Here is a 14,775-nt window from a genome sequence, read left to right as displayed (position 1 = left end):
CAAACTTGTTCCCCCTTCTCTTCTAGAAGGCTGATTCACCCTCGTGGGTTGGCCATATCTTTCTTAGCGCATCTTACTGTGCAATAGTTGTGTGACCTATAGGTACATGCTACTGCTCAGCTCACTCAGAAAGCGCAACACCAATTGCGAACACGTAACAGCACTCGGGTTAAGGCCGCGATGAGTCGAACGGATCGTCGGGTCGACCGGTACCTGTTGGATGTAATACGACAGTCTGCAGATGGGAGCCGCCAAGGTTGAGGAGGATGAAAGGGTATGCATCGTCTGCATGATCCTGCTGCACCGCATCGTCGGATATGTGGACCTTGTATTCCTTGATGCCATTACAGTCTTCGCAGCGAGATGCTTTGTGAGCAACGTATGAGTACGTAGATAAGGTGACAGACGCTGGTTTTGCGGAAACCGACGTTCTCATTGCTAAGAAAAGGCTGTGAGCTCTCCGATCCGATGTGTTGCTCGATCTCCCGTAAGCATAACCCGACCTGTCACTGGATGTGGCGCATCCCGAGTGAAGCTGACATGCAAGTGATGTGACCAACCTGCATTTCCAAGCAGAGGTTCTGACGTTCGTTTGCCTGACACCAGCCATCGAATCGATGATATGTTTCTTTTCTCGTATGAACCTGGTCTGCTACCCTGGTAGGCGATCCTGCGAGGCTGGACGTCCCGTGCCGCTGACAAGGTCTAGGCTTTCCGAAGGGGCCGCATGGTAGCGGAAGCGCTAGGTTCCTTGGTGAGCCGTACGGAAGCGATGTTGGTGAGATGGGCTAAGCGCGAACGATGGCCTGCAGTAGGTGGTGCAGGTAGGTGTAGATGAACCGTACTAGGGAGGCCACGATGCGGATTGAGACCGATCATGGAGACACGATCTTATCTGCACCTCTTTTGTAAATCAAACTGGTCGCTTCAATGACGTGCGTTAGTATCCGAGCACCAGGCGTAGCAAGTGCCCTTGGAGTATTTTTCCACTCAGATCAGATGTTGCCACCCAGTTACTATAGGCTAAATGCGATGCGACGCAGGACCGGCCCACGGACTTCCTCGCTTCGAAACTGCAGCTCGGAGATGCTAACGGGAATCGATAATTTCGTAACACAGATTTTCGTTGGTCGAGAGGTGAGCATCATGCCCGGTGACGCCGGAGGAACATGAGGTGGCTTTTTAAGGCATCTTTCCACTGCAGACTTTGTACACGTCGCCTCATAATCGAGTAGGGTGGAAAACAACAGCGATTAAATTGCGACACGCCATGAGCCTAAGGTTTTGTTGCTTTCAAAACAAGATTGACGTAGCGTGGTGAGGTGGGAGATGAAGGACCAAGCGGTAGATTTGGAAGCGAGGCCAGCTTGTTGCTTAGTCATGCTTCAGTGGCGGGGCAATCGTGAAGGAATGCGACTGAAGTCATGCGCGAAGTTTAAGAAGTTGCTTTGATAATTTGAGCAATGTCCTTCACCGTTTCAACCTCATGCGATTCACATTGACTAGGTATGCCTCGAGGATGGCCCACACTTCCGTCTAGACTTCCGCGGCCTCGCGATACTCGCGTCTCTGTCTCAAAATCATCGAAGCCATATCTTCACCTGATTCTCCTCCAAGACTTCTTACGAAACCAAAGAACTTACTCTCTTGATCTGGCGTCCAATCAGCTGGGATGACGGTAGATCTAGACTCTAACAAATCGATGGCTCTTGTTCCCTCACTGCGCCTTGCCTCATAGGCCTTGAAACTGAACAAGCTTCGCAGACCCTCACACCCAGGTTGGCTGCTCACGGCGTAGAAGTCTTGCAGTTGCTTTTGTGTTCGTTCATCTGTTTCTGATGCCATATCGTGAGCGCTACGTCCATCGCTATCCCGAGCCATGATGGCTGCTCCCGACATCTTATTGAGAAGTAAACGGCTGATCGAGCAAGCTTCTTCTACCTCTCCCAAGGCGGCCATATCGCGACTCGAAACATGGTGTAGAGCTGTTCGACCAAGATTGTCTCGGTGATTGATATCAGCTCCATGCTCTAACAGGAAGGCAACAGTGGATTCAGTGCCTGAATGGCTTGCTAACTGCAACGCAGTTGCTCCACCAAGTCTTCCGACGGTGCTTGGCTGTGTTGGGGTATCGATGGGAAAACCACAGTCTAGCAAGACCGTTACAGTCTTCAGGTCTTCCACGTTTTCTGCTATCCTGGATGCGACGAGTCTGTGGAACGCAGTGTTGCCTTCCAAGTCCGAGGCATATATATCTATGCCTGCTTTGATCAGGGTTGCTGCAGCGTCATCATGTATGTACTCCCCCACACGAGCATAGTGCAGAGCTGTACGACCCATTTGATCCTTTAGATTCAACTCGGCTCCTCGTTCCAACAGCAATTCTACAAGACTGGCACATCCATAATAGACTGCAAAGTGTAGCGGAGTTGCACCAGGTTTGTTCCATTCCAATTGGTCTGATTCATCAGTACAGTCTTCCAGAAGACCAAATACGACTGAGTCAGCTGAAGTCTTAGCCAAGGCTGTGGTGGGTGTGTTTGGAGTGACAATCGCATCGAGCAACGTATCTGCAATGGCTAGCGCCCCAGCACCGCAGGCGATGTGAATTGGCTGCTGGCCTGCAACATCCACCGAAATCGGATTCGCACCGTGTGATAGTAGATACTCAAGGACCATGATACTTCCGGAAAGTACAGCGTAGAAGATCGGAGTTCGTTCGCGCTCATCTCGTATGTTGACATCAATTCGACGATGTTCCACACAATAGCTCACCAAGTCGACACGCCCCAGGAGAGATACCAAGTGGAGTAGGCTGAAATTCCAACGGAAAGAATATCGGGAATTCGTGACGGTCTGGACGCATATCCAATGATAATGCGCCGAGTCATTCTCGTCCAGCAAGGGATGATGCATGGGTGACGCATCTTCTGTCGCCATCTCGGACAAGTGTTGCAAACAATATTCCAAGGAGTATTTCAGCAACGGGTGTAGCTCGAAGTCTTCGTTGACGTGATCTTCATCTAACGATGAGCAGTCCATGTCTGGATTAGATGTGATTAGGGCGTGGGAGTAATCAAGGGTCCGTCTAGCAAGGACCCAGTGCGACGTGGAAGACTCAAGCAGATTCTCAGGCACTGCATCGTTATCGGACTTGATCAGAAAATCCCGGAATGATGCGTGCACAAGTGTGACGTAGTTTGCTCTTGACACTACAAGCAGATCTCTTGCACACTGTATGAAATCGGCCGTGGCATCTCCAAGGTCTTGATCTTCTGCCCGTGGTAACTCTAGAGCTGTCCCGAGTTCAAGTAGAGTCAGAGGGCGGTATGCTGTTGCCACCCACTGTATGATCCCGACCACTTTGTCTTTCTGACGCTCTGGTAGCGTGCGTAGCATTCTGGCATAGACATCGTTGAGACCTCGTGGGAATTCTGTGATGGCACCCTCGAGCTCGGGACATGTAACACCCTCCAATGACTTGATTGCGAACTTGACCCACAGATAACTTCCATCGGCGCCGTTGACGAGCTTTTGTCGGACATTAAAGCGTAGTTGACTGAGTTTGGGCTTCTTGTGTTCAGCGCAGGCCAGAAGCTTCATTCGATCATCGATGTAATTGTTTACGTCCTTCCCAATCTCGACATTATGTGTCGCATCGATGCGCAATCGAGGAAAGTTATCCAAGAATGCCTCAAATGACTGTGGGTAATTTCTGCTGATAGCGATAGCCTTGAGTCTTGTCGACGGGATCTTCAATAGATCGTGAGTTGTCGGGGCGAACACATCGCGGATCTTGACCAAGAACGGGGCGAGGGACTCTTCGATACACTCGTCTAGGCCATCTAAGATGCAGGTAACGGATTTCAGCGTCTTATCTCGGATCATGGTATCGAACACCCTCCATAGGGCTTCAAACTGAGCGTCGTCAAACAGGGACTTCCCATGGTTGGAGAAGGCCTCTTTGATGTGGCAAAAAGTTGCTTTGTTTCTGACGAGTATTTGATAGATAAGACCTCGAAGGAGTGAGGGCCCCGAGTTTAGTCCGTCTTGGGTCCCGCAGAAGAAGTAGATGACCAACTCCCGATCCGGCTCACGAGCTCCGACTATCTCGCAGTAGTCGACAAGAAAATGCGCAAGCATGGTCTTTCCTTTGCCAGGACCTCCGGTGATCCAGATCAATCGTGGAGGCTTCGATTCGTGCCACTCGATGAACTCTTTGGTGCGTAGAATCCATTGGCAAGTACCTTTTAGCCAGCGACCGTTCCTGGTGATTAGATCTTCCTTGTGATCGCGAGGGTCACCAGGAAGACTACTCAGAAGCTCACGAAGACATTCTTTGTAGTGGTCCTTCTCCTCGTCACGACCTATGTAGGTGTTGTTGTTCCCTAGTAATGTGAGCAATAAGCTTTACACGAAAGATATTGGGGATCTGACTGACCAAGATGAAGATTGCCTCCGGCATGAACTGTTCCTTGGTTGAGTGTCGAACCCATCGTATTGTCGCCAATGAAGGCTGATGAATGTTTTGAATCCATACTTGGGCTATGATATGGCCTACTGTTGGAGTTTTGAGATGAAGAGGAGATATCGTATATCTTACAAGGAAGTAATTGTTTGCTGTCTCCAAGTCGCGTCCCAGAATAGGCGTCAAGCTGCAGCCGCCCGATGTGTGACCATAGCAAAGTATGCTCCCGTCTGATCACGGAACTTCGGCAATCGCGCTTGCAACATCAGCCTGAGTTTGCAAAACCATCAAGCCATCGATGTTCCAGCTGTCGTATTTGTGCTGATCCGTTGATTGCTAAGTGTTGGATGTATACTTGTCCGAATTCCCCGATAATGGAAGGCGAGGCAATGCGCAAGTTCTTCTCGAAACGCAAATCAGCTACAGGCCGTGTAGATCTCCGCGGCGGTGGGCGAGACCATTCGGCGGCGCCAGCACCCACTGATCAAGCATTGGTGTTATCGTCAACAACAAAGACAAGGTGAGTGACACTGATGTTCATTCGACCTAACTCTGACAATGCAGTATGCCAACCGAAGCAACCAAGGCCTACGGACCACTGGTACTGAGCGACCCCGATAAGGCAGTAGTGGAGTAAGTGCTGAAGGCGTCGCTACTGCCAGAAAGCCTGCTAATCCCTGGCAGTATCGTCTTCATCCATGGCCTTGGAGGAGATCGAACAGGAACTTGGACAGAGCGTACGGCGGATGACAAACAAAATCCGTGCTTCTGGCCCCGCGATCTGCTTCCTATCGACCTTCCTGACGCACGCATCATCACATGGGGCTATGCTGCAGCAACTATTAAGCCGTTGGGTGTCGTGTCGATTGCAAACCCAACGCAGCACGCGGAGAAACTCTGCTCAGAGCTAGCAAGCCTCCGAGTTGATGTCGTTGATCGCCCGATCCTTTTCGTCGCTCATAGCATGGGTGGTATTGTAGCTAAGAAAGCCCTTCTCAATTCGCAAGACTCCAATGTGGACAGTATCGCGCCATTGGTAGATGATACACGCGGCATCATTTTCATGGGTACGCCTCATTGCGGCTCGAAGTCGGCTGACGTAGCCTCTTTCCTCGCCAAAATTGTTCGCGCCTGCATCTTTCAGCAAGTCAACCCTTCGATGATCAACGAGTTGCAGAGTCAGGACCCGCAGCTCAATGAACTCCAGAGCCACTTCCATCGGTTGATTGTCAAGCGCATCAAAGAAGATAGCGCCATAGAAGTATGCTGCTTCTGCGAGAGCGTCCCTTTGTCCGGATTTGGTATCATTGTTCCAGATTACTCGGCCGCTCCTCCGGGGTATGAGCGTATCGTTGTGGATGCGAATCATGTGGAGATGACGAAATTCTCGAAAAGAGAGGACCAGACATACAAGAATGTACTGGCGGAGCTGCGGCGAATGATCGAGTTGACGAAGGAGCAGCGCAGAGATGAGAGCGACCCTAGCATGCAGAGAGGCGATGTCGCCCACGTTGGTAACAACGATCGAGGTGCCTTGGCCAACTACGGAAGTCAGACCATCGGTACGGGTAATGGAGGCTCAACCCATTACGGTAAGTGATTCTTGTGCCATGATTGGTTGTTACGCTGATGAATCCAGGAAATATTAACGACTTCCGGGGTTCCTGAGCCGCGTTTCCGTTTTCCGTTGGTGGGAAATAAAGGATGTGTTTCGCCGTGTCGTAAGGCGTTGGTGTGTAGTTGTATAGCGCATTCGGAATGGTCACACCAGCTCGATATCCACAAGCTGATCTTTGACATCTTTCCACACCTCTCCCTGCATAGCCCCATGTATATATGCATCGCCCACCACCTCCCATGCCCTTCCAGTCTCTTCATCGGCAGTGTGCCGCTTTGACTCCCGTAAGACATAAGGAACATTGGCACCCTGCAAAAGCCATACTGTGTCTTCGCGTTCACAGCTAGTCGGCACCAGACCCAAGAAGCCATTTTTGGTCCTAGCCAAGCGCCGAAATTGACCATTTCTATTGATTGCACCACCGAATTTGTGGTCTTGCCAGTCACGCTCAATTTCTGCCTCGCTAGCTGTAGGCCCGAGGCGGGCTATGCGATCACTGATGGAAGACATAGAGGAATCTGGGCGATGAAAATCGGCGATGTAAGGACATTTGGAATTGAATGGAGGACGGCGCGGATATGTGCGGCTGGTGTCCATTTGTGTCAGGTTCGCCCCGCAAGTGCAGCTTTGCTGCTCCGTATGTCGGACATCAGCCCGAGATATCGCGAAGCCAGAATTATCGCCTTCGGAGAGCATGTCTATGTCGTGGAGGATTGGAGAAGCTATATCTTCGTAACCCGTTGTCGTCTCTCCATGATCAGGGTAGTAGAGCAAGCGATGGAGGCAGCGGACGACCGAAGCGCACGTTAGTCGCTTCACCACGTGTTTGAAACGGTCCATGTCGGGCTGGTGGTCAAGAGGCAGATGACCAATGTCATTCGCGACCAGTGTGGTGGTTAATGCCTCGCATCGTGTTTGTCCTGTAAACCGATAAAAGTTCGGAAGGTTCAGTGTAAGCGCGCTCCACTGAGGATCGAATTGCAAGCGCTTTCCATGCCATGCCCATGGTCCGGCAAGCTCCACAATACAGTCAATTTTGAACCCACAAGCCCCGAGCACGCGGTTATCCGTAGGCACAATCGTCAAGGCGTCCAATCTCGACCCCGAGGTGGCATTGTAGCCCACGCTTGCGGAGGCGAGCTCTGATTGATAGGCCATGTCTTCAAACTCTCCGACCCAAGTTGGATATCCTGGAAACTTTCGTACCGATAGGTCGGTAACCCAACTCAGGCAGTTGAGGTTCTTCGTCTCATCAATGAGACAACGCAGCGCTTCGATATAGACCTGCTCTGGGCTCTTACCGTAATCGGCAGTTAGCCCAAAAGCCCCGCGAGGTACTATGCCTAATAACGCGAAGACCTTGTCTTTGGGATCTTCGCACCCGGTCATGCGGGCCAAAGCCAGGAGTTGCGCAAAAGTGAAAGGCAATGTCTTCTCTTGCGTTGTAGGCGGGTTCAGCAATCGCCATCGATTGTGGAATAGCTCCAGAATGGCCTTTTCATGGTCGTAGTGACGATTGTTTTTGACGGGGAGAGTCAGTGCTTGCCCAACTGTTTCGTGAAACCGATGCTCCTTGATCCATGCAACCAATAGCGCGACTCTTCGAAGTTCTGAAAAGTCCAAGATGTCCGTACCGCACAACATACGGATGTGTCGAGCAAGCATGACTTCCTGAAGTACCCAGCAGCGAAAGAAATACTTTCTTGCGAGAAAACGCGTCAAGCTTTCAAAGTCTTTGGCAGAGATCGAGTCGACTTTTGCTTTGTCGTCATCTTCCAACGCCTTCTTCATGAAGTCTGTGTAAATTGAGCATTGCTGATCCTCTTCCATATCGTCGAAACATTGCAGTTTGTTGAGGCGCCGCATGATTGGTATAGCTTGCTCACTATCCTCATCCGCAGGGCCCAGCCACGATATGACCAATGAAGCTTGGCTATAGATCCGAGCCATCAAGCCAACCTGCGTATTTCGCTCTTGAACATCGTCTTGATTGACACATAATTTGTCCTAGCGATCAGCGTCTACAGTTAGTCGGGATACCATATTTGCTTCGCACGGGGGGTTACGAACAATCCAGAGGAATTGCCCTTGGCAGTCGACTTCCTGACACTTTACGCTCACCTTGCAGATAGCCCTGAGCGCGCACTCCAAGTTGGCCGTAACATTGACGCGCAGTCCATTGCAGATGATGATCACTTCCTGCACCCATGTTGTGGACTTTCCTTCGTCGAACCAGTACCGATACAGTGGGTCGCCCCAAGTGTAAGACAACGCGTGGAACTTCGGGGTATTGTGCTCAAGATCAGTCAGGTGGAGTGTGCATGTGATAGGTTGGTCGTCTTTCTGTACTGGGTGAAGCTCGATGACGCGGATCGATGTCGCTGTCGGCAAGGGAGTGTACAGGTCTGGATGTCGCGACAGTGGCGCGTCCATGGTGCACATGTGGGGCTGCGAACTAGCTCTAGTTTCGCTGGAGCACAATCGGCCCGACAGCACTATATAGCATCAGTAGTAACCTTGGCACAAAACAGCAGTAGAATACCTTGGAGAGGACTTATGGATCTCGTTCCATCGTTGTCGTGTCATTTGGAGCAAAGTTGAATTTGTAATTGAACCTTGGAAAGATCCAAAGTGAGGCAACGCCAGCATTATCGTGCTGACCAAGACGCTAACCACATTGGATCGGTTGGGCAGCCGTGGAAACGAAGAACTGCACTCTGCGAGAAGCACCGCGACATGGCACGACTGAGTGAATATCAACGAAGAAATAGATTATATCGTCCAACGTAATGCTACAGACATTTCATCAGACTGCGCCAGAAACACCCATCGATGCAATGCGAGTTTTTCCCTCTTATCTACGCACCTACGCATCATCACCCTTCTCCGCCTTCTTCTCCCTCCACTGCTCCTCAAGTGCCTTGACCTTCTCTACACCCTTCTTGTTACCAACACTGCTCTCCCACTCAGCCCACTTCTTGAACACACTCCGTATCCTCGAGGCCTTTCCGACCTTGGTCATGCGCTCAAACAGGTCGCGGACGTTGTCTGCGCTGCCGTGGCTCTGCTCCAACATGAGGTACATATCCCAGACATCGCCCTTCTTGGAGAAGGTGTCGACAAGGCCTTCAAAGATGGTGCGGCCGCGTTCGGCGTCACCATTGGGGCTCTTGAACTCGAGAGCGGCAAACTTTTGTGTCAGGTAGCGGTGCTGCGTTGATGCAACGGATTGGGTGGCGCGTTGAAGGAGAGCGCGAGCTCGTGTGGGGGAGGGTGGCTGTACGACGTCCATCAGGAAGGCTGCGTATGAGAGCCAGAATTGAGGGTCGGGTGTGAAAGACTTGTTCTTCATCATGGATTGGTAGAGGTTGTCCGCTTTCTGTTCTGGTATTAGCACACTTCGCAAGGGTATGGGGACACAGCGGTACTTACGTCAATCTTGCCTGATGAGATGTAGATCTTGATCATGCGCTCATGCACTTCGCGGGCATCGTTATTCTGGCACGCCTCTTTGAAGACTGTGTCCATAGCATCGTCGCTAGCGAAGTCGTTCTCAAGATGGAGAAGAGCGGTCCACACGTCAAGCTTCTCTTTCTCTTCCCTGGGGTTGATGGTCGCCAGTGCGCGACGGGCGACCTGGCGTGCCTTCTCGATCTCGTTGAGTTCGCGTTGGAAAACCATGTATCTAACCCACATTTCCGCGCTGTTGGGTTGTCCCAGGAGCAAGCGCTCGTAGTCGGCAACGGATTGCGGTCCATAGGCATCGAGATCACCAGTGCGGTCCTCTTTGATGGTAGCCTTATTGCTCTTCTTCTTCTTCTTGGGGGCCTCGTCGTCGGAATCAGGCTCTGCGCCACCCTTTTGCTCATCGAAGTCAAGAGTAGCACCTGTCCAGTCGAAGCCAGAAGTGCTAAGTCCTTGTGTTGCCGCTTTTGGCGCATCATCGTCAGACTCGTCGTCTGATACTCCTGCGTCTGCAAGCTCGATATCATCGTCGCTATCAGCACTCTTGACGCTCCTCATGTCTACGTCATCGAGCTCGATACCGCCATCTGAGTCACTTCCTTCTAAAGCCTCAACATCCGAGGCATCCTCCATGTCTTCATCCTCGTCTTCGTCGTCACCCTTGACTTCAGAGTATTTCAAGCTGAAGCTGATCTTTCGTGTCTTTGGATCGACCTTCAAAACCTTGGCTTTCACGGCGTCGTCTTTCTTGTACATTTCCTTGACCTTGTCCTTGTCGACAGTAGTGTCGGCTAACTGGGAGATGTGGCAAAGACCGCTGACGTTGTTCGAGTCGTCAACCACCAGGAAGACACCAAAGTCTTCTACATGCCGGACCTTGGCAGCAACAACCTGACCAGCCTTCAGATCGCTGAACTCGACCGGCTCGGTGTAGGTTCCTTGGACGTGAGAGGCCTTCAAGCTCAGCTGTGGATTGCGTTGGTCTGGCTTGTTCGAGATGACCTTGCCAGTGACGAGTTGGTCGACATGGAAAGCAGACTTCCAATCCTTGATGTACTCGTCTGAGAGGTGGCTGACACGAACGTAGGCTTCGACATGCGGCCCTAGACGGACGTAGATACCATTGTTGGCGACGTGCTTGATGAATCCACGGACAACCTGATGCACTTTGAGCTGATCCCTGTCCTTGATCTCGGGGTCTTTGATCGGTAGCGAAGAGCTCAATACCCTAGAAGGCCGAATAGACAATCCCAGCTTCTTGTTAGGAAGGTCGATGTCGATTACACACACGCGCAAGACGTCGCCGACTTTGAACTCGCTAGGCTTGGCCTTGTCGTAGTCGTCTGCCAACTGCTCTTGGAATATGGGTGCAGCAATGTTGTCGTTGATCTGGACGACGATGGATGTGTCGTGTAGCTTTGTAACACGGGCAGGCAAGATGTGACCTATCTTCAAGTCTTGAAGGGTCAAGGACTTACCAGTCACATTGGTCGCAGCTGTTAGATCCAACTTTCCGGCTGCAACGTCGACCGCCTTGACGCGAACCTTGAGAGCAGAGCCAACAGGGAAATTCTCTGCAACGTCAGAAAGCTTCTCCAGGTCGTCAGTCAGATCAAAGTAATCGATGCGACCGCGAACGTTGGCGGAAATGTTCACCCAGACGTAACGCTCGGCAATGTTGTTGATGAAGGCGACATGAGATGATCCGGGGGTGATTTTGTCAAGGCTCAACACGTCGGCTTCAGTCTTAACTTTATCGGTGTTTGCGGTCATCTCGAAAGTGGGCGTTTTGTTGTTTGATCGGGAAGTGATGGGGAGGAAACGGAAGTTGCGAGCATCGTGCCTTCCGAGAACCCTGGCTTGGATCTTGTCGTTCATCTTGAAATGTGCTGTTGGGTGCTTCTTATCTGGGATGCTATCCCAGCCATCGAACAATTCTGAAACCGAAATACGTCCTGGAACATTTGCCGCGAGCTCAACGTTGAGCTGTGTGTCTTTGACCGATCGAATGCGAACTGTTGCTAGGGCGCCGAATTTGATGTCGTCGGTAGATGTGATCTTGGGGTCGACAGGCTCTACCAAGGCCTCCCCTTTCGAAGCTGGAGCATCAACGACGTTGGCCGCTTCCGGATCAGATTCACTCTTCATCGACAGCCAAAAGAATCCTTTCCCAGCGTCCACATGTGTGACACGAGCTGTGACAGACTGATCCTTACGAAGACCAAAGTTTGGCGCTGAAAGCATGTCTTCCGGTAATTGCGACTTGAACAGAACACCACTTATGCCGTTGCCAAGCTCGATGAAGATCTTGTCGGGAAGAATGCCCCGCACAAAGCCGTGTACCGTCTCGCTAGCTTGGAGATCTTCAATGCTGATTGCCAGTTTTGAAGCCTGAGCGTCCTTTCGAAGAGTAGGCTTGTTCGAGACTGTTGCTGTCCTAGACTTGCCGTGCTTTGTCAAGACCACAAGGTCCTCGAGAGTTCCACCTACCCGAATCTTCTTCATGGTCGAAATGTCCTTCTTCTCCGATCCGTCGGTTAGGTGACCTATGCGGAGGGTAGCCTTGACACCATGGCCAATGTCCAGAGTAGCGGTTTCATCGGACTTCTCGATGACAGTTCCCTTGACGATGCCACCAGGGTTCAGTGCGTTGAAAGCAGCCTCCTTGTTGATGTCAACGGCAGCGGGATCCTTGCAGGATACCAAAAGCTGGTTCTCCTTTGCGTCTACAGAGACAATACGGACGTTGACGACCTGACCGGCCGAGAAGTGTCGCGTGGCATCCTCGATGTATGCTTCGCTCATCTCCGCAGCTGGGAGCCATGCCTTGACGTCGCCGTAGAAGCGTACGGTGGCACCATTCTTGCGAACGCTGACCAAGATACCAGGGCCAGTAGCACCCTTGGAGAGCATGGAGTAGTTTGTCCATGGCTTAACATCTGAGTTGACGAGAGACTTCTTTAGGGTGAGTTGGATCTGATGCCTGGCGGGTTCCGTGTAAAGCACACGGGCTGTGACAGGGAGACCTTCCCTAAACTTGCGCTCCGGATGTTGTAGACGGACGTCGGCCAGATGCATCTCTGGAACTAAACCGGTGATGCCTTCGGCAAGGTGAACAAGAACGGCGGTAGCTCCCTTCTTGTCAGCGATGAGCTTGTGCACCTTGCCCTTGACAACTTCACCAGCCTTAATATCCTCAATGCGAAGGAAGGGCTGGTCAAGGATCTTCTGCTCGAGCGAAAGCTGGAAGAGTCCGTCCAAAGCATTGTAGCCTACGATACGTGCTTTGTGCTTTGAGTCAAGCTTGTATGCGCCAGCCTCTTCGGAGAGAACGTCGACTTTGTCGTCAGAAAGTCTCGAAACGTGCGCGAAACCGACAACATCTTTGATCCCGAGGTCAAAGAAAGCACCGTGGCTTGGCGCTACTTTGATAACTTTCGCGCTGTCGACGATGGTGGATATGGGGAGGAGGTCGATCGGAGGCTTGCGCTCCTTGGGTTTGCCAGACATGCGGGTGGACAGACTAACCACATGGTCTAGCAATGATACACCGACTTTCCTGGGCTCGGAGTCTGGGCATGTGAACAGAACACGGGCCTTGACTTTGGAGCCGATCTTGTGCTTGGTGGAGATATCGGCAGCCTTCTCGGTCGCTCCAGAATGGTATGCGTCGGCGGTTGCGTCTATGAGACCGAGGATCTTGCCGGTCAGCGTGCTGGCTGTGGTGTCAGTAACAAGTACATCAACGGCGGTTCCTGGGAGGAAAATATCGACAGTGGGCGCTTCAGTCAGCGTGTTGCCCTTGGTCAAGTTACCGGCTTTGGTGTGGTCTGCGGAGAGCTTGACAATGCGCCCATCCGAGTTAAGGCCTGTGACCAGGCACATGAAGACGGCGCCTTCTTGTACCTTGGCATGCTGCACTTTCGGACCTAGTTCGCCCTTTGGCAGGAAGCCCTTCAGGCTGCTATCGTCGAGGCCGAGGTCCATGACCAAGCCGTGGTCCTCATTGCTGACCACGGAAGCCTGCACCATGCTGTTTACGGGTATCTTGCGCTTGCTGAGGCCCTTGTTGACCAGCTTGGGATCGATGGACAGCTCCAGCCTCTTTCGTGCTCTTGCACTGGCGTCGCTTGTCGCTGTGATGCATGCGCGGACATACTGTCCCACCGAGAACATGTCTTCTAGGTGCACATCTTCGAAGTCTTCATCGTCGCTTCCTTCTTGCTTGTCCGCCTCTTCCTCCTTGAGGAGTTTCTCTAGCCTCTCGTTGAGCTTGTCGGACACGGCGGTGAGCGGGACGTAACCAACGAGGTTGTTGGGGAGCGCGAGGACGATGTCTTGGTGAGATATGTCTGTGATTTGGCCGAGAATGATGGTTCCAGGCGACAATTTCTGCGATCGTTAGCATGACACTCGCATTGCGCAGAGACTGGCGTACCTTGTAGCTCAGACCCTCTGCCCTCACGGTGTCGTCTTTCTCCCCACTGTCGTGCGACTTCTTGCTCTTCTTGAGCAGCGGCTTCTTCTTGGACTTGGCGGCGGATCTTTCCTCGTCCTCAGATCCCATGTCGCTGAATCCATCGTCGCCGCCGCTGGGTCGCTTTTCGCCAGACTGCTCGAAAAGAACATCCTGGTTCGCCTTGATCGAAATCTGCTTGTGCTCAAGCGGCGTCAAGACGCTGGCGCCTCCTCTGGGGAACGACTTCTCCTCATCTTTGAAGACACTGGGCTTGGGTGCGGCGCTCTCAGGCTTCGACTTGGCCGGTGATGGCTGCTCGGCATCGGATTTCCGTCGCTTCGCTGATCGGTCGGTGGATGCGCCCTTTGCCTTTTTCGATGGCGCGGCGCCCTGCTCTGCTTTTCGTTTGATTGCGCCCATGATGCGCAAGTTCTCCGGTTGTGGAGAGGGTGGTGGTACTCAGGTTTGCGCCAAGAGTTCGAGAGTCGCATATGCTCTTCGACTTTTTTGGTGGGTCCATGCGCGCAGATTCTCCGACCCCCGACACAGGGAAGCCGCGGCTGGCACGTGAGCTAGAGTGGCAGGGCAACGCGCGCGAAAGAGAGCGACTCCTCGATGCAACAGCTTTCACGAGTTGTAGGAAATCTTAGACCACAAAATGAAATGACATTTGCATCCACCGTGTTTTCTGCGGCAATTCCGGAACTTTTAGCCATGTTGTACGGCAAACGGGAGGATATCTCGAGGGAAGGCCATGGCCATTAA

General features: G+C 52.1%; 4 protein-coding genes across 4 annotated transcripts; 1 reads left to right on the top strand and 3 right to left on the bottom strand.

The window, feature by feature from the left end:
* Window positions 1-3,212: 3,212 nt before the first annotated feature.
* J4E85_003081 (uncharacterized protein) lies at window positions 3,213-4,496 on the bottom strand (the record flags this gene model as incomplete). Its single annotated transcript, XM_051467354.1, has 3 exons — window positions 3,213-3,290; window positions 3,361-4,367; window positions 4,442-4,496. The coding sequence occupies 3 exons, from the start codon at window positions 4,494-4,496 to the stop codon at window positions 3,213-3,215; spliced, it is 1,140 nt and encodes a 379-aa protein (XP_051328513.1).
* Window positions 4,497-4,842: 346 nt separating this feature from the next.
* Window positions 4,843-6,068, top strand: J4E85_003080 (uncharacterized protein; the record flags this gene model as incomplete). Its single annotated transcript, XM_051467353.1, has 3 exons — window positions 4,843-4,988; window positions 5,033-5,101; window positions 5,153-6,068. 3 exons carry the CDS (start codon window positions 4,843-4,845, stop codon window positions 6,066-6,068), a joined length of 1,131 nt encoding a protein of 376 aa, XP_051328512.1.
* A 1,100-nt stretch (window positions 6,069-7,168) lies between these two features.
* Window positions 7,169-8,519, bottom strand: J4E85_003079 (uncharacterized protein; the record flags this gene model as incomplete). Its single annotated transcript, XM_051467352.1, is given in 3 exon segments — window positions 7,169-7,276; window positions 7,293-8,093; window positions 8,208-8,519. 3 exon segments carry the CDS (start codon window positions 8,517-8,519, stop codon window positions 7,169-7,171), a joined length of 1,221 nt encoding a protein of 406 aa, XP_051328511.1.
* A 433-nt stretch (window positions 8,520-8,952) lies between these two features.
* On the bottom strand, window positions 8,953-14,430 carry J4E85_003078 (uncharacterized protein; the record flags this gene model as incomplete). The annotated part of the gene is made up of 3 exons (XM_051467351.1): window positions 8,953-9,465; window positions 9,519-13,943; window positions 13,990-14,430. The coding sequence occupies 3 exons, from the start codon at window positions 14,428-14,430 to the stop codon at window positions 8,953-8,955; spliced, it is 5,379 nt and encodes a 1,792-aa protein (XP_051328510.1).
* Between the last annotated feature and the right edge of the window lie 345 nt (window positions 14,431-14,775).

Source organism: Alternaria conjuncta (assembly GCF_024043145.1).
Source record: "Alternaria conjuncta strain BMP 0040 chromosome Unknown scaffold_4, whole genome shotgun sequence".
In the NCBI taxonomy this organism is placed as follows: domain Eukaryota; kingdom Fungi; phylum Ascomycota; class Dothideomycetes; order Pleosporales; family Pleosporaceae; genus Alternaria; species Alternaria conjuncta.
Note: the sequence above shows the minus strand (reverse complement) of the source record. Positions and strands in the feature narration are given on the sequence as shown.